A 24,402-nucleotide genomic window follows, 5' to 3' on the forward strand; every position below is an offset into this window, starting at 1 on the left:
GAGACTTACGCCAGTCGGATCTTAGCCTAATTTTGGCGTATCTTGCTTTCTGAATACAGAAAAAAGATACGTCGGCGCAGCTTTGAATTTACGCAGCGTATCAATAGATACGCCAACGTAAATTCTTTCTGAATCTAGCCCTATCTATCAACATTTAAGCGATCCCTGAAAACTTTTCTCTTCAGAGAAGCCTATCCTGCCTCCACCTACCAACTGTATTTGTATTTTGTGCATCAGCTCAACACCCACAGTTAATACCTTTTGTATCACTTTAAGGCTTGGTTCACAATGCCACAACCTGAAGTCGTTTGCCAGGTGACTTCGGCACAACTTTGAAGCAACTTCAGGGATGTGTAATCTTCCTGTAATGTCGGATCCAAATCACATCAGTATAGATGAGGATTTGACTTTTTCTGGACTGAAATCGGACAGAAGTCGGACCAAGGTAGTGCAGAAACCTTTTCCAAAGTCCAACCGACACAAGTTGAACCAGTTAAGGCGGCTCTTATAGGGAAACATTGTTTTTGACATGTAATGCGACATTCTCTCAAAGTCGGAGCGATTGTCGCATGAATGTGAATCGGACCTAAGATTGTAAGCTCTAATGAGCAGGGCTCTTTGATTTCTCCTGGATTGAATTGTATTGAGACTGTACTGTCTGCCCTAACATTGTAAAGTGCTGCACAAACTGTTTGCACTATATATATCCTGTAATATAATAATAATACCCCTTCTCCCCTGACCTTTGTGACATGGGGGACTTGGGGGTTCTAAGTGATTTTATAGCAAAAAAAAATGTTTTTAACTTGTAAACACCAAATCTCAGAAAGAGGGTCGGGGCTGAAGTGATTAAGTAAAAAATATTCAATCCCAAATAGTTTTTGGCACGGCACTTTCATTTAACCACTTGCGGGTCGCCCGCCCGAAATGTATTGTGGACAGGTGGCCTGTGCAGGCAATGTGACATACCAGTACATCACTGCCTATTTCCTTGGTTTAGAGGTGTATAATATTATCACTGATCGCTGGATTAATGTCACTGGCGTTGTCAGTGGCAATTAGTTCCCCCCCTGCATCAGTTAGTGTCAGATTGTCTGTTGCACTATCCCAGTCCCATAATGCCGCGTACACACGATCAGTCCATCCGATGAGAACGGACCGAAGGACCGTTTTTATCGGTTAACCGATGAAGCTGACTGATGGTCCGTCGCGCCTACACACCATCGGTTAAAAAAACGATCGTGTCAGAACGCTGTCACGTAAAACACGACGTGCTGAAAAAAAACGAAGTTCAATGCTTCCAAGCATGCGTCGACTTGATTCTGAGCATGCGTGGATTTTTAAATTTAAAACAAGTTTTTTTTTTTTTTAACCGATGGTCTAATAACCGATGGCGCCCACACACGATCGGTTTTGACCGATTAAAACGGTCCATCAGACCATTCTTATCAGTTTAACCTATCGTGTGTACGCGGCATAAGTCGCTGATCTCCGACATTAGTAGTATAAAAAACGTACATATAAATTTAAGTTTCACGCAAACCAATCAATATACACTTATTGGGCATTTTTTTTTTTTACCTAAGACATTTAACAGAATACATAATGAGCAAAATCTATAAAAAAATATATATATTTTGTAAACATGTTTTATTGAATAGATTTTTGAAGTAAAAAATATTGGGCCAGATTCACATACAAATGCGTTACGCTGCGGCAGCGTAACGTATCCCATTTACGTTACACCGCCGCAAGTTTACAGCGTAAGTGCCTGATTCACAAAGCACTTACCTGTAAACTTGCAACGGCGTCACGTAAATCCGCTCGGTGCAAGCCCGCCTAATTCAAATGAGGCGGGCACCATTTAAATTAGGCGCGTTCCTGCGCCGAACGTACTGCGCATGCTCCGTCCGTAAAATTACCCGACGTGCATTGCGCTAAATGACGTCGCAAGGACGTCATTGGTTTCGACGTTAACGTAAATGGCGTCCAGTGCCATTCACGGATGACTTACGCAAACGACGTGAAATTTAAAATTTCGACACGGGAACGACGGCCATACTTAACATTGGCTAGGCCACCTAGAGGGCACCCTTAGTTTTACGCCGCGTATCTCTACGGGAACAACGTAAATTTAGAGCGACGGGCAAAGAGGACGTTCGTGAATCGGCGTAACTAGTCATTTGCATATTCTACGCCGACCGCAATGGAATTGCCACCTAGCGTCCGGCCTAGAATTGCAGCCTAAGATCCGACGGTGTAAGTCAATTACACCTGTCGGATCTTAGGGCTATCTATGCGTAACTGATTCTATGAATCAGGCGCCTAGATACGACAATCGTATCTCAGAGATACAACGGCGTATCAGGAGATACGCCGTCGTATCTCTTTTGTGAATCTGGCCCATTGTTTTTTCTTCAAAATTTTCAGTCTTTTTTCATTTATATAGCAAAAAATTAAAACCTAGTGATGATCAAATACTTCCAAGAGAAAGCTTTATTTGTGTGAATAAAATTATGTATATTTCGTTAGCATACAGTATTGCATGACCATGCAATAGGCAGTTTAAGTAGCGCAGTGCCGAACTGCAAAAAATGGCCTGGTCATGAAGGGGGTAAAATCTTCTGGAGCTCATGTGGTTAAATATTAACCACTTTCCTACCCAGCTATATACATATGACGGCAGCAGTAACCCTATGATCCTCAGGGCCACCGTCATATGACGTCCTCGGCTTCCCGGGCCTCTAGGAGGCGCTCGCGCCCCCGCTGCGAAAAACACAATCGTGTGTACAAGGCATAAGTGTAGAAATATGGTTACATTTAATGAAGGTACAACATTTAGCAACTCACATGGTTGATAATTAAACAATGCACATCTAAGTATGAAGTCTTCCGGGGTAAAGCTGTCCACATAGAATGTCCTCCCCACCGCCGCCTCTCACCTCTGTCAGTCTGCAATCGTGACAGACTGACACTAGAGCAATCTGAAGGCGAGGCTTGAACTGCTTGTGGAGCGCAGAGTGGAAGGGATGATGTCGATGGCGGTGCGGAGGACGGTCTATGTGGACGGCTTTACCCCGTATACCTGCAAACTTAGATGTGCCTCTTTTAAACATCATCCACGGGAGTTGGTAAATGTTGTACATTCATTAAAGGGGTTAAAAAAAATCCTAAATAGCTTCCTTTACCTTAGTGCAGTCCTCCTTCACTTACCTCATCCTTCCATTTTGCTTTTAAATATCCTCATTTCTTCTGAGAAATCCTCACTTCCTGTTCTTCTGTCTGTAACTCCACACAGTAATGCAAGGCTTTCTCCCTGGTGTGGAGTGTCGTGCTCACCCCCTCCCTTGGACTACGGAGAGTCAGGACGCTCTCTACGTTGCAGATAGAGAAAGGAGCTGTGTGTTAGTGGGCGTCCTGACTCTCCTGTAGTCCAAGGGAGGGGGCGAGCACGACACTCCACACCAGGGAGAAAGCCTTGCATTACTGTGTGGAGTTACAGACAGAAGAACAGGAAGTGAGGATTTCTCAGAAGAAATAAGGACATTAAAAACCAAAATGGAAGGATGAGGTAAGTGAAGGAGGACTGTGCTAAGGTAAAGGAAGCTATTTAGGAAAAAAAATTGTACCTTTACAACCCCTTTAAATGTAACCAAATTGCTACACTTAGAGGCGCCTCTCTTATCTTCTATACTCAGTTGTGACGTGACGCTACTTGTATATCAAGACACAATGGGCTAGATTCATATAGCCCGACGTAAGTTTGTGCGGGCGTATCGTATCTCAGGTAACTTAGTGAGGCTGGGGCTGGATTCACAAAGAACCTGCGCCCTAAGTTACGACGGCGTAGCGTAGATCTGCCGGGGTAAGCGTGCCGAATTCAAATTCTGAAGAGGTAGGCGTGTTTTATGTAAATAAAACATGACCCCATGTAAATGACGTCTGTGAACGTATCCCAGTGTGCATGCTCCTAATCACGTCGCAAATAGTCAATGCTTTCGACGTGAACGTAATTTACGCAAAGCCCTATTCGCGAAAACGACTTACGCAAAATTCGCCGCTGTCCCGACGTCCATACTTAACATTGGTTACTCCTCATATAGCAGGAGTAACCTTACACCGGAAAAAGCCTTATGTAAACGACGTAAAAAAATCCGCCGGGCGCACGTACATTTCTGAATCGGCGTATCTAGCTCATTTGCATATTCTACGCCGAAATCAACGGAAGCGCCACCTAGTGGCCAGCGTAAATATGCACCCTAAGATACGACGGCGTAGGAGACTTACGCCGCTCGTATCTTAGCCTAATTTAAGCGTATCTGGTTTCCAGAACACGCTTAAATTTACGACGGCGTAGATTCAGAGTTACGACGGCGTATCTACTGATACGCCGGCGTAACTCTCTGTGAATCTAGCCCATTGTATTTAAAAATGTTGCTTGTCCTGCAAAATGCTCTCAAACCAAGGTTTTACTGTAGTTATTTTCGAGTCATGTTGAACCTATTTATGAAAAATATCATATAGAAATGTTAGTATGTACTGTTAACTACTTTTCAGTGACTTTCAGTTCTGTAAGTTTGGAAAAAACAAAAGTAATGCAATAATTATTCTGTAGTTGTGTGCTTCATAAATGTAGCAGATTAATCACACAAAAAATGTCATTCTTGATGCTAAAACAGTTATATAGTTACCATTAGGAGAACATTATTATGTGTATTTCTTCTAGACTTGCAGGGTGATTATTAATATATGGGGTATTAGATAAAATGTCATAATGATTACCAAAAGGCATACACCTAAATAATATATTTCCCACGCATTTAGATAAAGACGGTACCTTGTTGTGAAATAGTGATTTCAGATCTCCTGGATTTTCCGAGGTATCCAGAGAGGTTTATATAGCCTGTATATGTCGCTGCACCAGCTGTGCTGCCTACAGGGACACTCCATACTTCAGGGACTAGTCATTTCTTGGAGAAATAAATAAATGATATTCTATCCTTTTTCTTTTAAACATTTTAAAATGTCATCAACAAGGAGTGGGGATAAGCAAAAAAATTATAATTTTAGATTTTTCATTCCCCAGAAGTCTGGTAAAAATAAAATCAGATGACAATTTGGAAGAACACAGTTGAGTCAGAGCGATATTTGGTATTTTTTTTTAAAACTATACAGTGGGCTTTAAAGTGGAGGTTCACCCAAAAAATTCATTTTTAACAGTAGATTGGGCCTAATTACGGGAAGCAGAATCGGGTGTGTTGATTAAAATCAATGCAGTACTTACCTTTTTTTAGATAGATGTTCTCCCGTGGCTTCCGGGTATGGGCTGCGGGACTGGGCGTGCCTATTTGATTGACAGCCTTCCAACCGTCGCATACAGCGCGTCACCAGTTTCCGAAAGTAGCCGAACGTCGGTGCGCAGGTGCCGTATAGCGCCGCACCGACGTTCGGCAACTCGTGACGCGCTGTATGCGACCGTCGGAAGGCTGTCAATCAAATAGGAACGCCCAGTCCCGAAGACCATACCCGGAAGCCACGGAGAACATCTATCTCTTAGGCCCCGTACTCACGACCAAACATGTCTGCTGAAACTGGTCCGCAGACCAGTTTCAGCAGACATGTTTGGCCGTGTGTAGGCCCGAGCGGACCATTTTCGGGCGGATCGGACAGGTTTCTAGCGGACAACTGTTTCCTGGACTTGCTTTAAAACAGTCCGCTGGAAACCTGTCCCCCGGACATGTACGGTCGTCTGTACAGACCTACCGTACATGTCCGGCCGCCCGCCATCGTGGAAGCATTTTAAAGGCAGGCCGCCCACGTCGCCGCGTCATTGTCGCGGCGACACCGCGTCATCGACGCGGCGACACCGCGGACACGCCCCGCGTATTGTTTACGCGCGGACCTCTGTTCGATGGTGTGTACAGCCATCGAACAGAAGTCCCCGGGCAGACATGTCCGATGAAAACGGTCCGCGGACCTAAGGCCTCGTACAGACGAGCAGACGTTTTCATCGGACATGTCTGCTGGGAGGTTTTGGTCTGATGTGTGTACACACCATCAGACCAAAATCCCCGCGGACAGAGAATGCGGTGACGTAGACGACACCGACGTTCTCTATCGCGCGAGTTCAATGCTTCCACGGATGCGTCGAATCAATTCGACGCATGCTTGGGATTTCGGTCCGCTGGTTAGACGTACTAACCAGCGGACATGTCCGACGGACAGCTTTCCAGCGGACATGTTTCTTAGCATGCTAAGAAACTTTTGTCCGCTGGAAACCTGTCCGCTAGGCCGGAAAATTGTCCGGTAGGCCCTACACAGGACCGAACATGTCCGCAGAAACTGGTCCGCGGACCAGTTTCAGCGGACATGTTCGGTCGTGTGTACGAGGCCTAAAAAGGTAAGTACTGCATTGATTTTACTCAAAACACCCGATTCTGCTTCATGTAATTAGGCCCAATCTACTGTTAACATTTTTTTTTTTCGGGTGAACTCCCGCTTTAAATAGGGTTAAAAAGGAAGTAAACCCAATTTTTTTTCCTGTTTCCTGTAACAAAAACCCTGCAAGAAAAAGGCATAATGAGCTAGTATGCATATCATACTAGCTCATTATGTGGCACTTACCCTGAGACCGAAGCTCCCGAAGCGCTCCTTGTTCCCCTCATGTCCCCCCGGAGCGTCTTCCTTGTATTGCCGCTCCGGCGCTGTGACTGGTCGGAGCGGCGCTGACGTCACTTTCGCGCATGCGCGCGGGACCGACACGATCCCCGCGCATGTTCGGGTTTCCAGCATTATCCCATTGATAAAACCGGCACGCTCAGTGCACCTGCGCCGTTGTCTAAGGCACGCATGTGCCGTAGACATCGGTGCAGTGTTTTCTGCAAATATCTCCTTAACCGTGCAGGTTTAGGAGATATTCCTTGCACTTACAGGTAAGCCTTCATCTAGGTTTACCGGTAGGTGCAAGTTGTGTGGTTGGGTTTACAACCACTTTAAAGTGATTGTAAGGTCTAATTTTATTCCTATAAAAATAACAAACATGTTATACTTATCTGCTCTGTTGCAGTGGATTTTCACAGAGCAGCCCGGATCCTCCTCTTCTCGGGTCCCTTTCTGGAGCTCCTTGCAACTTCCTCCTGTTGAGTGCCCCCGCTCGTGTGTACACAAGTCTGTCAGACAAAACTCCAAAAGTACAAACACGCATGCTCGGAAGTGATGCTCACCATAACACAACATTAGCAGAAGTTGCCCAAAGGGTGGCACTAAAGAGCTGAAAACCCACGTAGTTTTGTGTTTGTTGGCCGAAAATTCTTTGCTGTTTGTGTGCAAGGCAAGTTTATGGCCAACGCCCTTCGGACAAAATTCCTACGCTGTGTCCGCAGAAAATCCAATCTTGCGTCTTTTGACTAAAATGGCATTTTAGTTTTAGTCCCATTTTAGTCTTCTTCAATTATTTTAGTTGTAGTTGTATCTAGTCAAATAAATCTCCAATACATTTTAGTCGACTGAAACTCCTTTTAATCATCTAAAATCTAACGGGTGTATTTAAATTGTATTGCATTATTTAAGCATTTCTCTACAATTTCCAAACTCATTATATACTGCTGGAGTGAAAAATCGAATATGTTTTTAGAGCCCTTTCACACTGGGGCCACTCCACGTCAGCGGTAAAGCTCTGCTAGTTTTAGCAGCGCTTTACCGTTGTTATATCAGCGCTATTCAGCCGCTAGCAGGGTGCCTTTAACCCCCTGCTAGCGGCCGAAGAAAGGGTTAAAATCGCTGCTGCCAATGGGCAGAAGTGGTGTATACACCGCCCCAAAGATGCTGCTTGCAGGACTTTTTGTAACGTCCTGCATGCGCACCGCCCCCGGTGGGGCTGCAGTGGAGACATTTTACATGCACTATTTTTGGCGCAAAAGCGCCTGAAAAACACCTTGATGTGACAGGGGTCTTAATTATGGTATTTAGTTTTGAAAACTCCCTTAGAAACAAGTACAGTGGTACCTTGGATTATGAGCATTATTTTTTTCTTAGAAGAATGCTTGTAATCCAAAGCACTCGCATATCAAAGCGAGTTGCCCCATAGAAGTCAATGGAAACTCTATTGCATGCAGTACCGCAGTACCTGTGGCCAGAGGTGGGGGGCGCCGGACACACTCAGAAACCACTCAAGCTGCTCGGATGCACTCGGAAACACTTGGGAATGGAGCGGCTCCGAGTGCATCCCAGTGGCTCCAAGTGTCACCGGCGCCCCCGCATCTCTGGTCAAATGCGGTACTGCACACTGCAGAGACTTGAATCCTGCTTGTTTTGTGAGACAATGCTCGCAAACCGAGCCAGGATTCCTTAACAATAATAGCTCGTATTGCGAAATGCTCGTTAACCGCGTTAAAATCTGAGGTATTACTGTATTCTTTTCTACCCTAGGAAGATGTGGATGAGACTCTGGACCAGGGGTCTCAAACTCAAATTACCTGAGGGCCACAAGACAAGTTTTCATATGCCATGGGGGGCCGCATGCAAACTTTCAAACTTCAAAAACAACAGTACTGGTGTCAGCGAACACATTATTAACCCCCAGCACTGGTGTCAGCGAGCGCATTATTACCACCAGCACTGGTGTAAGTCAGGGTTTGACAAATTTGCTTGGAATCTAGGAGCCAGCTAAAAAAGTTAGGAGCCAGAAAACGCACCCGTCCCGACGGGCTTGCGCGCAGAAGCGAACACATACGCGAGCAGCGCCCGCATATGTAAACAGTGTTCAAACCACACATGTGAGGTATCGCTGCGATTGGTAGAGCGAGAGCAATAATTCTAGCACTAGACCTTCTCTGTAACTTAAAACATGCAACCTGTAGATTTATTTAAACGTCACCTATGAAGATTTTAAAGGGTAAAAAAGTTTGTCGGCATTCCACAAGCGGACGCAATTTTGAAGCGTGACATGTTGGGTATGAATTTACTCGGCATAACATTATCTTTCATAATATAAAAAAAAAATGAGCATAACTTTACTGTTGTCTTATTTTTTAATTAAAAAAAGTGTAATTTTTTCCCAAAAAAGTGCGCTTGTAAGACCGCTGCGTAAATACGGCGTAACAGAAAGTATTGCAACGATCGCCATTTTATTCTCTAGGGTGTTAGGATAAAAAATATATATAATGTTTGGGGGTTCTAATTAGAGGGAAGAAGATGGCAGTGAAAATAGTGTAAAATGACATTAGAATTGCTGTTTAACTTGTAATGCTTAACTTGTAATACCAACGGCCACCACCAGATGGCGCCAGCTCACATCTGGTGGTAATAACTTGTAATACCAACGGCTCACCACCAGATAGCATCAGCTCACAAAAAAAAAATATTTTTTTTTTTTTTTTTACTCTTTGCTCCCCCCACTTCCACCCTGCCTGCGGGCCATTTATAACTGGTCCACGGGCCGGTACTTTGAGACCACTGCTCTGGACACTTGAGAAACAGCCGGCAACAAGCCAGGTTGCATGCAAAATGTTCATTGGGCTCATTTAGACTTGCAGTCGGGGGTGGTAAGAACACAAGGTTGCGCTGCATGTTTACCACTCTCCAACTGCCTCCCCTTAAAGCAGTGCTTCTCAATTATTTTCTGTCATGCCCCCCCTAGGAAGAAGAAAACATTTTGCGCCCCCCGCGCGACTGTAAATAGTATCATTTGTTTATAAAATTGTTATAAGTACACCTCTGCATAACACTGTATCCACATATCCCCCCACACAGTATTGCCCTTCTTCACATATCCCCCCACACAGTATTGCCCTTCTTCACATATCCCCCCCACACACAGTATTGCCCTTCTTCACATATCCCCCCACACACAGTATTGCCCTTCTTCACATATCCCCCCACACACAGTATTGCCCCATCACATATCCCCCCCACACAGTATTGCCCCCTTTACATGACCCCATCACATACCCCCTCACAAAGTATTGCCCCCTTTACATGACCCCCATCACATATCCTGCACACAGTTTCCCCCATTACATAACCCCCCTTTTCCCCCCACAGCACAGCCCCCACTCCTCGTCCTTAACATTTCCATATATTTTTCCTCCCTCTCCACTCCTACCTGTAACTTTTCAGCGCGGAGAGCAGGAGGCGGGACATTCGTCAAGTGAAGCCGCAGCAGCACTGGGCGGGGCGGGGAGACTTTTGGGCGAACTGGTGATTGGCTGCTAGGACCGCCTCCTAGCAGCCAATCACCTGCCGTCCAACATGACAGGATGGTACCTCTCTGGTCCCGTCCCCCAGTTCAAAAATGTCCCGCCTCCCGCTCCTCTAACTAGCGGAGGAGGCTGGGGACAGAAGCGGAATCTAAATGGCGCGATCGCCGCGGTCCGGAACGAGCCCCCTTTATGGGGGCGTGCCCCACTATTTGAGAAGCACTGCCTTAAAGAAATATTAAAGTCTTTTTTTTATATATATATAAAAAACATGTTATACTTACCTGCTCTGTGCAATAGTTTTGCACAGAGCAGCCTGTACCCTCCTCTGCTCGGGTCCCACGCTGGCATTCCTGGCTTCTCCCTCCTTCCTAGTGCTTTGGGGGCACGCTTCAGAGTCATGGCTCTGTGTGTCCATTCAGCAAGGTATTTTTTGAATAAAGAGGAGTCGATGAACAAGCCCACAATGGAATTTGTTCTGAAATTACTTAAAGGGGTTGTAAAAGATTTTTTTTTTCATAATAAGCATCCTTTACCTGCAGACATTACTCTTTTCACTTCCTCATTGTTCGTTTTTGCTCAGAAGTTGCTCTATTTCTTCTCTGTTCTGTTCACTACCTGCTTGTCTGATTTTACTCACCACCGTGACGGGAGGGTTTACTGCGGTGGTCAGTAACGTGCTCGCCCCTCCTGGGAACTACATTGCGGCAGGACGCTCTCTACGTGTTAGAGACTTCAAGGAGGTGTGAATTACTGGGCGTGCCGCAATGCTTACTGGGAAATGTAGTTCTTACAACGAACGCCACGAACCAGGAAGTGAATGAGAGAACAGAAACTAGAATGCCCGAGGTGATATAGATGAAGGAATTTAATAGGTATTTACTCGTTTTTTAACAGAATCATTACACTATTCTGTCTGTCTACCTTGCAGACATTAATTTTAGGCAAAAATGTTTTTTCCTTTACAACTCCTTTAAGTTCGCTATGGAACATAATTATTTATTTTATGATGGAAAATATTTTTTACAACAAACTGGCGTGGCGATGGGGGCAAAACTTGCCCCCAGCCTCGTCAACCTCTTTATGGCCTTATGGGAAAATGACCATATTTTTTCATGGAGATGTCCTTGTTTACTATATTGGTGAAGATTTATTGATGATGCCTTTTTTTTCTGGAAAGGTGATGTTGAGTCTCTCAAAATCTTCATGGACATGGTTAATGATAACCAATGGGGGATTAAGTTTACTTATGAAGCAGACATTGCCTACCACTTTCTCATCCCATCATTGGTGGGTGAATAAAACTATGAGGAAACACTGGAATGTCCTTAAAGGGGATGGGGTATTGGGATCACTCCTACCTGCCAAGCCTAATATTGTTTATAGGAGAACATCTACTTTGAAAGATAAACTAGCACCCAGTGCAATTGATATACCTCCGAGTATTAGCATGTTTGGGAATTTAAAGGGATATTTCCCATGTAAGAAGTGCAAAGTCTGCAAAATCTCTCAAACTATGAGAACGTCTACCTTTAGTTTACATGTCAAATCTAGGTCTTATAAAATCAAAGATGTTATTACTTGTGGAACTATAGGAGTGATCTATCTTTTAATTTGCCCTTGCGGGTTACAGTACGTCGGCAGAACAAAAAGAGCCTTAAATATTAGATCAGGGGAGCATCTAGGGAACATAAAAAGAGGTTTTATTGGACATAGCGTATCAAGACATTTTCGTACACCTCACAATAGAGACCCCTCTTTACTTAAAGTACTGACCATAGAAAAATACACTCCACATTGGAGGGGAGATAATTTGGTAAGACATATTTCCCGTCGTGAAACTCGATGGATATATGACCTCCATTGTTACAAGCCACTTGGCTTAAATGTGGAGTGGGATATTAATTGCTTTATTGATAATAGGTAATCATCCTAGATTTTTTATACGCCTTCTTTTAGATTTTTAATGTATATTTGCTCATTTAATATATTTTTGTATTCATAATTTTCTGTATGCTTCAATGGCAATAATTTTAAATAATGTATTTATATTGTTTGGATCATTTTAGTGCACATTTGTTATCCTTTTTTATATATTTGTATGTCATCATGTGGGAGAGGTCTTCCTTCTTCATTAAGGAGGGGGGGTTTTTCTCTCACATATATGTTTTTCCTCACATATATGTATTTATTTCGCTGAAGGATATATTAGATGAATTCCCGATGGGTCTATTCATCTAGATTGATCCAATTTATCCGGTGACTACTGAGGTGAGATTGGATAATGTCACTTCCGGTGTCCTGGCTGCCTATTAAGTATATAAGTGTGATGTGCTGGCGTAGGAAGTTAGCCTCCGTCATAGGTGTGCGCAGCCCATTGGATTAGGGTGTGCACCCCCAAAAGCTTTCTATATACTGTATATATGGCGCTGGCACATTGACCTCCAGTGAAAGAGAAGCACGTAAGCTCTTCTCTTATGGCAGAGCCGGTAAAAAGGAGATCTTTCCCATTTTCCCACTGCTACAGAGAGTGATAATGTTAAAATGCACTAGGTGATTAGGGTGTGCCCAGGCACACCCGGCACACCCTGTGCGCACGCCTATGGCCTCCATTCCCAGTTGAAGCCATTTTTGGGGAAATGCATCGGGTGGAGCATTATTCCCTACGCCATCACGCTCATAACATCTAGCCTTTAGGTTTGATCCTTGGCTGATTTACAGAAAAACTTTTTTTACCGTTGTTTTTTATTTTTATATTATTTTGCTGTGGATTTTTTTATTATTTATATTTTTATATTTTTGTTGCTGTGACACTTGATTGTGTTTTTTAAATAAACCTCCATATTTTTCACATACTTCACTATGAAGGCTCTATTGTCTTTTTCCTGCTGAGTTACCAATCTCAGACATAGTGCCAGTGGTGTATTTAGGTTTTGTGCTGCCTTAGCCTGACTAAACTCGTGCACCCCCTAATTTAAATATAGCACAGTGAGGAAGGTTGGTGGTCCAGGATGATAGGGCAGTCAAAATTAGAAGCAGCTTGGGTGACACTAACAGTGTAGCGCAAGCCGGCGGGGACTCTTTCCGTGCTGCCCCCCTGCAAAGTGCTGCCCTAGGCCTGGGCCTTGTTGGCCTAGGCCAGGATACAGCGTTGCATAGTGCCTGGTAAAGCCGAGTGGATTCTGCCTGCTTTTCCTGTGTGATCCGGTCTAAAGAACAGCTGAAGGTGATATCCTCATTCAACAAGACGGAAGTATCCCTCCCTGATCGAGGTGGTCTGTTACCGTGGCCGGCAGACTGATGCACACGCTCCATAGATCTCTATAATTTGAGATCCTTTCAGTCCAGTAAGCAGCAGTAATATCACACTCTTTTGGCCGAAAATAAGATCAAGGCTTCTTCTACCGTGTTTCCCCGAAAGGAAGCCCAGGTCTTATATTAATTTTGGCAACCAAAGACACACTAGGGCTTATTTTCGGGGTAGGTCTTGTCATGCCATATGCTGTCTTCTCCCCCCCCCCCCCCGCCTGTCAGAAATCCCCTGTGGAACTGTGTAAAAGTGCTTGTGAATTCCTAAAATTCACAGCACCACATATCGCAGAATGTGTATGTCTGCAATTCAATTTTGACACATACCTTCTTCTAGTGCTGGGCGCATCAGTAACCCTTTGAAGCTCTCTTCCCCTCTTCAAGCAATGCAGAGGGAGGGGGGCCCGAGACCCCCCTGCTGACAGTTTGCAGAAGAGCAGAGCAGCCTGACATCAGCTAAGCGCCGCTCGGCGATTCTGTTGCCCGTCGGAGGCCTTATCCCAGCTCTAAGGAATGCAGAGGGAGGGGGGCGTGAGATCCCCCACTGGGAGGAGAGCAGTGTGAGATCAGCTGAGAGCAGAAGGAGGTCAGCGCTATACCAAAAGGTATTTGGCACAACTAGAACACACACACCCAGTCTACACTATGTAACACTGTAATAGAGTGGACTCTAGTATTTCACCAGCACTTTAAACTAGGGCTTATTTTCGGGGTAGGGCTTATATTGCAGCCCTTCCTGAAAATCTGGATAGGTTTTATTTTCGGGGTAGGTCTTATTTTCGGGGAAACACAGTAGATATTTCATTGAATATCCCATTGAATATTGCAGTGATTATTGTACTAATTCCTAGAAGTGTCATATTGCTAGCAATTTCCTCATCTTCATGTTTGGGACTTTGCTTTGGTTTCTCACACAGTGATTATATAACACACAGTTACTTTGCAAACAATTGTTTTTACTCACTGGTTTATTTGTGTATATATTTTTTTATGCACAATCATTATTGAGTTTGCTTTTTCACATAAGAATTTAATGATTTTTTGGTTGCGCGCTTGTTTATAATTTATTATATAATTTTATAAGTATTAGGGGGGCTGCTGCACACAGAAGGATCGAGATGGGGCTCAGGTAAGTATTAAGGGGGGCAGCCTCACACAGAAGGATCGAGATGGGGCTCAGGTAAGTATTAGGGGGGGCTGCTGCACACAGAAGGATCGAGATGGGGCTCAGGTAAGTATTAGGGGGGCTGCTGCACACAGAAGGATCGAGATGGGGCTCAGGTAAGTATTAAGGAGGGCAGCTGCACACAGAAGGATCGAGATGGGGCTCAGGTAAGTATTAAGGGGGGCAGCTGCACACAGAAGGATCGAGATGGGGCTCAGGTAAGTATTAGGGGGGCTGCTGCACACAGAAGGATCGAGAAGGGGCTCAGGTAAGTATTAGGGGGGCTGCTGCACACAGAAGGATCGAGATGGGACTCAGGTAAGTATTAGGGGGGGCTGCTGCACACAGGTTTTTTACTTTCATGCATATACATGAAGGTAAAAAACCTTGTATCTTTGCAACCACTTTGAGCTATAAAGGCAGCAAATGGGAGATGCTTTGTTTTACTGGTACAGCAAAAATTATTCCCTGTTATGTCTGGCAGCCAGTAGTGCACCAAAACCCACTCAAGGGAATGGGGCTGTGCGGCGACCGCACACGCAATGTTCTATTGGTGTGCCATTCACAGGGCTAAAACAGGTGACCTAAAACTTAAATGTAATGTTACCCACAGCAACAACCAGCTGCTAGTGCCCATTCTGTCACTCAGGATTTGGAGGCAAAGCTCATTGACTGCTATGGACATTACACAGGATACCTTTAATACTCTTTTCATATATCAGGATCTAAGTTTTAGCTTACGGATAGTAGTATAAAATACAAAAAAAAATCCAAATTATGATGCCAAATATTTTATTGCATAAACAAGACAGTTTCATTATAAAGCGTGTAATGACAGCCCAAGCCAACACAATTATACATTCAGTACAGTAAATTTAAGTTATGATTATACAGGTTAATAAAACATGAATAAAAAGCTACCTGATATTCAATTAATTAGCGCATGGCGATGACTCCTGTATACACCCAAATGATAGCGACTGCCTGATAGTAATTATAATACTCCATATCCTCACTTTTGCAATTGTTCTGTTTCCTCAGCAGAAAGAAGAATACACCCTTCCCCACCACCATCTGTATGCCATGTATTAACTTTGGCCTTCTTGTAAGAGGTCTATTATTAAAATGTGTTGAGGCTGTAATTGGGCTTTAAACATTCACCCAGGAGTAATTTCTTCACTTAATGAAGCTGATTTGCATACAGATGCGCTAAGCATTTTATTTGGAATAATCACATTCATTCATCAATCCCATGGATTACATGAAAAAATATATTTAAAGTGTTACTAAACCCACAACAGTACAATCAGTCTATATATACAGTAAAGCATGTTTGTTATACTCACTGTGGAACCTAAGGGGTTAATCCTCTGCATTGTGTAAAAAGGCTACTTGATCTTGTATGCACAGATCCTCCCCTCCCTGCACTGTCCCCTGGACAAGTCCGAATAAGACAGAGCCTTTGGAGTCAGGCGGAACATGCTCAGTTTGGTGTGTATTGCTAGAGAGTGCACGTGATCAGCATAGGGCCAATCAGCACTGTCCAGACAGAGAGTCAGGAGCCTTGCAGCCCCATAGGACAGTTTAGTGCAGTATGAAAATTCCTCCTACAAGCTTTACTTTCCATGTTCGGTGTACTGTGGGAGACCAGATATAGTGAATGCAGGGTCCTGGGTTTAGTAACACTTTAACTGAGCTAAATGGAATTGCACCTTTTATTACCTTTTCTTTCTTTGCAATCACAAGCAAATATTTCAAAGTTATTTGAAAGCTTCAGAAGATTTTTCAGTTTTAGCTGGAGGGCACCAAGTTCCATTTTTTCTACCTTAAACTTTTTGTTTGGAGCTAGCTCCTTGTCATTTGCAGCTATAGCACCGCCAGATTTGACAGGTTTACCGAGGTTATCCACACAACAATAGGCATTCCATACATAATTAGGGATGGTCACGCGATCTTTCAGAGCATTATTCCCTGGGACAGAACCGGTCACTACGTACATTTTGCCACCACAGTCTGCAGAAATCTTAATCATCTCTATCTCATACTCACTCCATACATCATTATTCAACTCAGGTTTCATAGGCACAACATTGGTCAGAGTGAAGGTAGACTTGTAGTTCTGCGGATCATTGTGATGGCCACAAGGATTCAAATGTCCCCTGCTATAGTTGCTTTTATACTTAGTAGTAGTAGTAGAAGTAGGCGCTTTAGTAGTAGAACGTGTTTCAATATAGTCGTCGTCAATAGCTTGGCTTGCTTTTATAAGACTGTTTTGCTGGTTTTTAGGATATTTTTCTGAAATCCCATTGTTTTTGTTATATTCTTTTATCTTTTGCTTTGTTGGGTTTATCAATTGCATATTTTCTGTTAGTTCTCGATAAATCAGCTGGAAATATAAGAACATTTTTTTTTTGCAGTGTTCTTTGCTTCAATCACACTTAGAAATAGACATTTTAAAGCCCCACTCCGGGCCTAAATTACCGGTATCTAACGCACCTCCCACTCTAACCCATTCTGTCAAGATATTCTTTTTCTTACCTTGTAAAGCCAGTGATGCTCACCTAAGTCCTATATCTAGGTCCCTCAACCATCCCTGAAGAAGGACCTAACAAGTAAGTAAACAGAAACGGAAAGGGCTGTGGGCTGGAGCATCATGTAGCACGGTTTAAGGTAAGTGAAAAGGACATTTACCCTAAATATCTTTATATCTTTATACTGGGGAAGGGTTGAGAATACTTATCAAATTCAATGTCCACCGACTAATCCCAAATATGACAACTAAGCAAAAAAGGAGAGTAAAAGCTGGTGCAATGAACATAAATAGCCCAATCCAATCCAGGTGACGTGGCCAGGTGACGTGGCCAGTGGACAATCCACAACTTGTGGCAGGTGACATGGCAGATGACGTGGCAAGTGGACAATACACAACTTGAGGCAGGTGACGTGGCAAGTGGACAATCCACAACTTGAGGTAGGTGACGTGGCCAGGTGATGTGGCAGGTGACGTGGCCAGGTGACGTGGCCAGTGGACAATCCACAACTTGTGGCAGGTGACGTGGCCAGGTGACATGGCAGATGACGTGGCAAGTGGACAATACACAACTTGAGGCAGGTGACGTGGCAAGTGGACAATCCACAACTTGAGGTAGGTGACGTGGCCAGGTGATGTGGCAGGTGACGTGGCCAGGTGACGTGGCCAGTGGACAATCCACAACTTGTGGCAGGTGACGTGGCAGGTGACATGGCCAGTGGACAATCCACAACTTGTGGCAGGTGGCGTGGCCAGGTGACATGGCAGATGACGTGGCAAGTGGACAATCCACAACTTGAGGCAGGTGACGTGGCAAGTGGACAATCCACAACTTGTGGCAGGTGACGTGGCCAGTTGACATGGCAGGTGACGTGGCCAGTGGACAATCCACAACTTGTGGCAGGTGACGTGGCCAGGTGACGTGGCAGGTGATGTGGCCAGGTGACGTGGCCAGGTGACATGGCAAGTGGACAATCCACAACTTGTGGCAGGTAACGTGGCCAGGTGACATGGCAGGTGACGTGGCCAGGTGACGTGGCCAGTGGACAATCCACAACTTGTGGCAGGTGACGTGGCCAGGTGATTTGGCAAGTGCATAATCCACTTGTGGCAGGTGACGTGGCAAGTGGACAATCCACAACTTGTGGCAGGTGTTGTGGTCAGGTGACGTGGCAGGTGACGTGGCCAGTGGACAATCCACAACTTGTGGCAGGTGACGTGGCCAGGTGACGTGGCAGGTGACGTGGCCAGGTGACATGGCAGGTGACGTGGCCAGTGGACAATCCACAACTTGTGGCAGGTGGCGTGGCCAGGTGACGTGGCAGATGACGTGGCAAGTGGACAATTCACAACTTGAGGCAGGTGACGTGGCAAGTGACACGCTAAATACACGTACACTGCTGCTCTCTCAGCTGCTCTGGTCTCACAAAATGGCTGAAATGGTTAAATAATACTGTTTTTTGAGCTTAGGGAGGGTCTTATGATGTTTCTTAACCAAACGCTTATAAACGCAAACGCGGTAAAACGCGCGTTTTAAACGCCGGTTTTTGCGTTTGAAAACTTGTGTTTAGATGAGTTTGCATTTGCGTCTCGTGTGCATGGGGCATAATTTTTTTTCTATAATTAAATGTCTTAAACTGCAAATGACTTCAGCGTAACAGTCTTTTGGCTTTGTCTGTTTATCTTGCTTTTTGCATACTGCACTATTAACATATATATATAATGCGATATCTCCAATCTACCAATATTTAAGCCCTGAAGATAAAAACAAACTGGTGATGGTGCAGGTGAATAGTAACAGCTGGGATTCTTTTAGCAAAGGGGGATAGAGGTGCAATGTGACCAGAGCAGCTACCATCAAACTGCTGCTAAAGTTTGCCCTGATCAGGCCCAATAGATCATCAGGGCAAACCTTAGCAGCACCCCACTTTGCGGAGTGGCAGGCAGCAGTGGGGTGCTGAAATCGCTCCCTAAGTTCCAGCACTCCACACGAGAAGAAACCATGCACTACTATCAGGCGGAGAGATCTCCGCAACAGGGGAAGGATGGTCCTGGCCTACTGCTCTACAGCATGACATCATTTCCAGGCTTGGAAGTGAGCGGCGCTGTGCGGGAGTGAGATGGAGGTAGTCAGTTAATCACAAACATGAGTGCAGCAGCTGAGGATAAATGCAACTTTGTACAGACAAATGGTCAACCCCTTTGAGGAGTGGAAGGGTTAATTAGCATTGCCACTAGCCAGTAATGCAAGGGGTTAATAAACACTGCCACTGCCCAGTGCTGCATTAATGGCCAGTGGCAATGTTTATTACCCCTTGATTACTGCCAATGTTAATTAACCCCCCTCACTCCCCCAGGGGGTTTACCATTTCTTTGTATTTTGTAAACTGGCAACTGATGCAGTGGGCTACTACATAGACTGGCACCAATGCTGGGTGTTTTTGAATAAAGTAGCACCAATGCTAGAAGTTATTGCATAAACTGGCATTGTCACCAATGCCGGGGGTTATCATTGCGGAATTTGGCACTAATGATGCAGGGGTTATTATTCTGGAAACTGGCACCAATGATGAGGGTTGGTATTCTGAAAACTGGCACCAATGCATGGGAGGTTTTGCTGCTACTGATACCAGTAAAGGTAATGGTAATGCTTACAAATACTATTGCTGCAACAATGGGACTTATTTCACTCCTGCTATCTCTTCAGTGTGCCTTGTGGTAAAAAAATACAGCAGAAATTGTATTTTCCAGCATATTATGCATCTGCACAAGTAGAACAGGATTAAAAAAATTGTGGAAGCCGCGATCCACAAAAAAAAATATTTTTAAAATGTATGAGTGAATTCTGTTCTAAATTAAACCTAAATAAATGCATAATGCTTTAAATATGTTCTTGTCTTGAAACAACACTGACTAAGTCGCAAAAAGAACCCCAGTTTGTCATTTCACCCTGGGCACCAGTCCAGATGGCCTTGCTGCAGATGGAAGCTGATTTGCTACCATGCACAGCTACTAAGTGCTCTTATTTTAATACATGTCTCCTAATTGTTTGTATATATACATCCCTGAAAATATCAAATAATATTTTCGCTAAAATGTCATTGCTGCGATGCTATGCTTTGCAGCCATGACAGAAACGATACCCTCATCGATAAATACTCTTTTTTACTTAAAAAGCACTGCTCTGTAGGTGCTATGCAACCAAGTGCAAAGCTGTTGTGGTGTTCTAGTGTGCAGTTAAAACAGGCTGTGAGGTAATTAAATTATTTATTTTATTTTAAAAACAAAATTTTTAACTGCCCTTTCTCCGTGTCAAATCTGAGATGGAAAAAGGGACTGAGGACCAGGGGTGGCCTGTGCATTAAGGGCACACAGGGGCTGCCCCCTCTATCCTCGCCACCCCCCTGTATGCATAATGAATTGATTCATGCATTGCACGAATCTATCCATGACTGCCGCCGTTCGCCCCTATTCAGGCATCCGACACCTTTTCGGACACCCCCACCGCCTGAATTACAGCGGTGGGGGTGTTTTTATTTGAGGCACCTGATTTGTGCCATAGGCTCTAATAGGCTTCAAAATAGGATGGACTCGGAGCGCAGAGCATTGGACTCGGAGTCCACCCAGATGTGTTAGAAAAGCAAGTGAATATTTGCTTTTCTAACAATGATTTGCCTCTCTGCCAATCAGGAAGCGCGGGTCTGTTACCAATTTCCCGATTGGCTGAAAGGTTAGGCGATCCTATTGGACGCCTAGGAGGAGGGGAGGAGACATACGGCGGAAGCTGCCGTGATCTCAGAAGGACACAAAAGACGCTGCAAGATGCCTACCGGAGCCTTTTCCCCTACCCGATGTGCCTAATGATCTGCGATGTGCTCGCTGTAAGTGCCTTGCGGGGGGGGGGGGGGCTGCTTGCCACCCCCCCAAACAAAAAAACACCAGCCGCCACTGTTGAGGACAGAGATTCATCAGTCCCTTTCTTTGCAGTCTCAGCTGCACTGGATCAACAAGTGTCAGCAAAAAGGCAGTACAGCCAGCCCTCCAGCTCAGCACGTACCTGGGCCCCCCTCTTCAACTGATGGGGCTTGGGTCCAGTACAGGACGGCTGGCTGTACTGCTTTATCAGCGGCCCTGCACACACACACACATAGTGAATACATAATTGGTTTCTGGAATTTTTTTTGTTCTGGATCAGGTTAACAGATCACTTACAATAGTGACCTTTTGCTGGCTTCAGTCAGGATCAGAAGCCAAGGAGATGACACCTGCCCTAAAATGCTTCCTTCATTATAGTCTATATAAAATATATTACAGTTTGTTATTATTATTTATTATTAAATTACAGTTTCCATTTAACCAGTCTTATACCTTAATGTCTTAAACACTTAGGACCAGATTCACAGTCAGCGGCGTAAATGTAGGCGGGCGTATTGTAGTTACGCTACGCCGCTGCAACTTAGAGAGGCAAGTGCTGTATTCACAAAGCACATGCGTCTAAATTTACGGCGGCGTAGCGTAATTTTGCCGGCGTAAGCACGCCTAAATCAAATGAGGAACAGGGGGGCGTGTTTTATGTAAACTAATCATGACCCCACGTAAATGACGCTTTTTTCGAACGGCGCATGCTCATTATCACGTTGAATTTTCAAATTAAATTACGCCCGCTCAATGCCTAGTCAACGTGAACGTAACTTACGTCCAGCCCCATTCACGGACGACTTACGCAAACAACGTAAAACACGACGCGTTTCCGACGTCCATACCTAACATGACTTACCCCTGCTTTATGAGGGGTAACTCTACGCCGGCGTATGTCTTACGTAAACGACGTATCTTGCTACGCTGGGCGTACGTACGTTCGTGAATCGGCGTATCTAGCTCATTAGCATATTAGACGCGGAAATCTACGGAAGCGCCACTTAGCGGCCAGCGTAAATATGCACCCTAAGATACGACGGCGCAAGAGACTTACGCCGATCGTATCTTAGCCGAATTTATGCGTAACTGATTCTAAGAATCAGCCGCATAGATACGACGGCTCTCATTCGGGCTTACGACGGCGTACATGGTGCTACGCCGTCGTAAGTTCTTTGAGAATCTGGGCCTTATTTTTTTTTTATCTAATTGGTCAAATAGAAAAAAATATTGTTTTCCTGGTGTATATGCTACCTTATTCAAATTTTTTGGGGAATGTTGTAGTTTATTATTTTCTATGTTACACAACTTCAATTTAAAAAAAATAACCAAAGAAAAAAAGTAATTTTTTTTACAGGGTTTTTTTTTTTTATGTCTTTTTGTCTATAGAAACAAAATAATGTTTGCATTATCACCAAAGAAAAGTCTTGTTTGTCCTAAAAAAATAATAATAAAAAAAATCCATCTATGACTTTATAATGACAAAGTATTACTAAATAAAAACCAATCGTGGAAATTCAAAGATTGCTGTGGTCCATAAGGGTCCTTTCACACGGAGCGGACCGTTTTTGTGTCCGCTCCGTGTGTGTCCGTCGGCTCAGCGGGGATCATCCGCAATCCCCGCTGAGCTGTCGGCGGGGATCATCCGTAATCCCCGCTGAGCTGTCGGCGGACAGGGCGGTCCCCGCACACTGTGCAGAGACCGCCCTTTCTTTCCTCCGCTCTCCCCTATGGGGAATCGGATGAATATGGACCGTCTGTCCGTATTCATCCGATCCGATCCGCCGGACGGAAGAAAAATAGGGTTTTCTTCCGTCCGAAAAACCGGATCTTTACGGACGCGGATCTTTGCGGACGTTAGCGGATGCATCAAGCCGCTAACGTCTGCAATCCCATAGGGATGCATTACAAGTCCGTTAACGGACTTGTAAAAAACGGACGAACGGTCCGCACATGTGAAAGGGGCCTAAGGGGTATACATTTACAAAAATCACACATTCTCTTCCTTTTTCTTCAGCTGATGCAGCTGCTCCCACCTTTAAACTGGCTTGTGTAGAGGACAATAGGGATATCATAAACCAATAGATGACATACAAGCACCTATTGGCATTTGTTCACTAGATATAAATACAATTGAATTATATTGATAAATACATTTTCCTATTAAATAGCATATACATACCAAAAGGATATACGGTACATACCTGCGGCTCTAACTGAAACGATCCGGGCCGTTTACATTCTGCTTGTTCCTTTGCTTCTTTCCTGTCTAGGATATAGGCAGAATACAGGGGAATACGCCTTCCTCTGTCGTATAAACTGGCATAGTAACTTTTACTTCCATGCGTTTGACAAATATAGGCTGGAGATGCCAGATCACTTATTTTTTTTATTCCATCCGGAATCTCTTTAAAGTCATGAGGCTTGGCTATGACTTCAAGGCCAACGGGCATTTTTTGTTTGTAGAAGACCTCAGAGCACTTTGTAAAGTCCTCAGCAACCAGGCCTTCTGCCTCATAGGCAATGGCGACAAGCAACCAACAGAGGCTCAGAAACATATTTATGGTTTCTCCAAGGAAGTGAAATCACTGAAATGATCAGTTCACTTCTACAGGAGCAAGACGTGCATGCTCAATTTATAGTGTGTATTTTAATGGGGGAAGGGGGTTTACGTAACAAAAAGTAAGTGTTAATTTCTAAAGAAATCTAATAAAAGACTCAAGGATACATAAGTGTTGAAATAGCAGAAGTTACTTCAGAAGAATAGGGGATTGAAAAAAAAAACTAGGTGTGCCTAATTTGGTGTATAATGTGCGGTGTAATCACTTGCTGCTGTCACGTCTATAGCACACAATGGGGTTGATTAACTAAAGGCAAATCCACTCTGCACTACAAGTGCACAGCAAGTGCACTTGAAAGTGCACTTGTAAATGCAGTCAATATAGATCGCTGTAGATCTGAGGGGAAGCTGAAATTAGGGGAAGCTCTGCTGATTTTATCATCCAATCATGTACAAGCAAAAATTATGTTTTTTATTTTCCTTGCATGTCCCCTCAGATATACAGTGATTGCACTTCCAAGTGCACTTGTAGTGCAAAGTGTATTTGCATTTTGTAAATAACCCCCAATGTTTTTTGTTTTTGATTAAGGGGTGGTTTTATGGGTTTTTATTTTGAGGGTGGATCAGTTTTTATGTTTTGACGGGGCCTTTATTTTAGGTTAAAAACATTTTTTGGACCAAGTCTTCCCCTAAAAAAATTGTGTAAAAAAAGAGGGAAAATACCCCA

At 44.2% G+C, this 24,402-nt stretch overlaps 1 protein-coding gene across 1 annotated transcript; it reads right to left on the bottom strand.

The window, feature by feature from the left end:
• Window positions 1-16,174: 16,174 nt before the first annotated feature.
• On the bottom strand, window positions 16,175-23,747 carry LOC120933179 (endonuclease domain-containing 1 protein-like). Its single transcript, XM_040346237.1, has 2 exons — window positions 23,320-23,747; window positions 16,175-17,056 (listed from the first exon to the last, which is right to left on the bottom strand). Exons 1-2 carry the CDS (start codon window positions 23,671-23,673, stop codon window positions 16,367-16,369), a joined length of 1,044 nt encoding a protein of 347 aa, XP_040202171.1. The 5' UTR covers window positions 23,674-23,747; the 3' UTR covers window positions 16,175-16,366.
• Between the last annotated feature and the right edge of the window lie 655 nt (window positions 23,748-24,402).

Source organism: Rana temporaria, chromosome 3 (genome assembly GCF_905171775.1).
Source record: "Rana temporaria chromosome 3, aRanTem1.1, whole genome shotgun sequence".
Classification (NCBI taxonomy): Eukaryota; Metazoa; Chordata; class Amphibia; order Anura; family Ranidae; genus Rana; species Rana temporaria.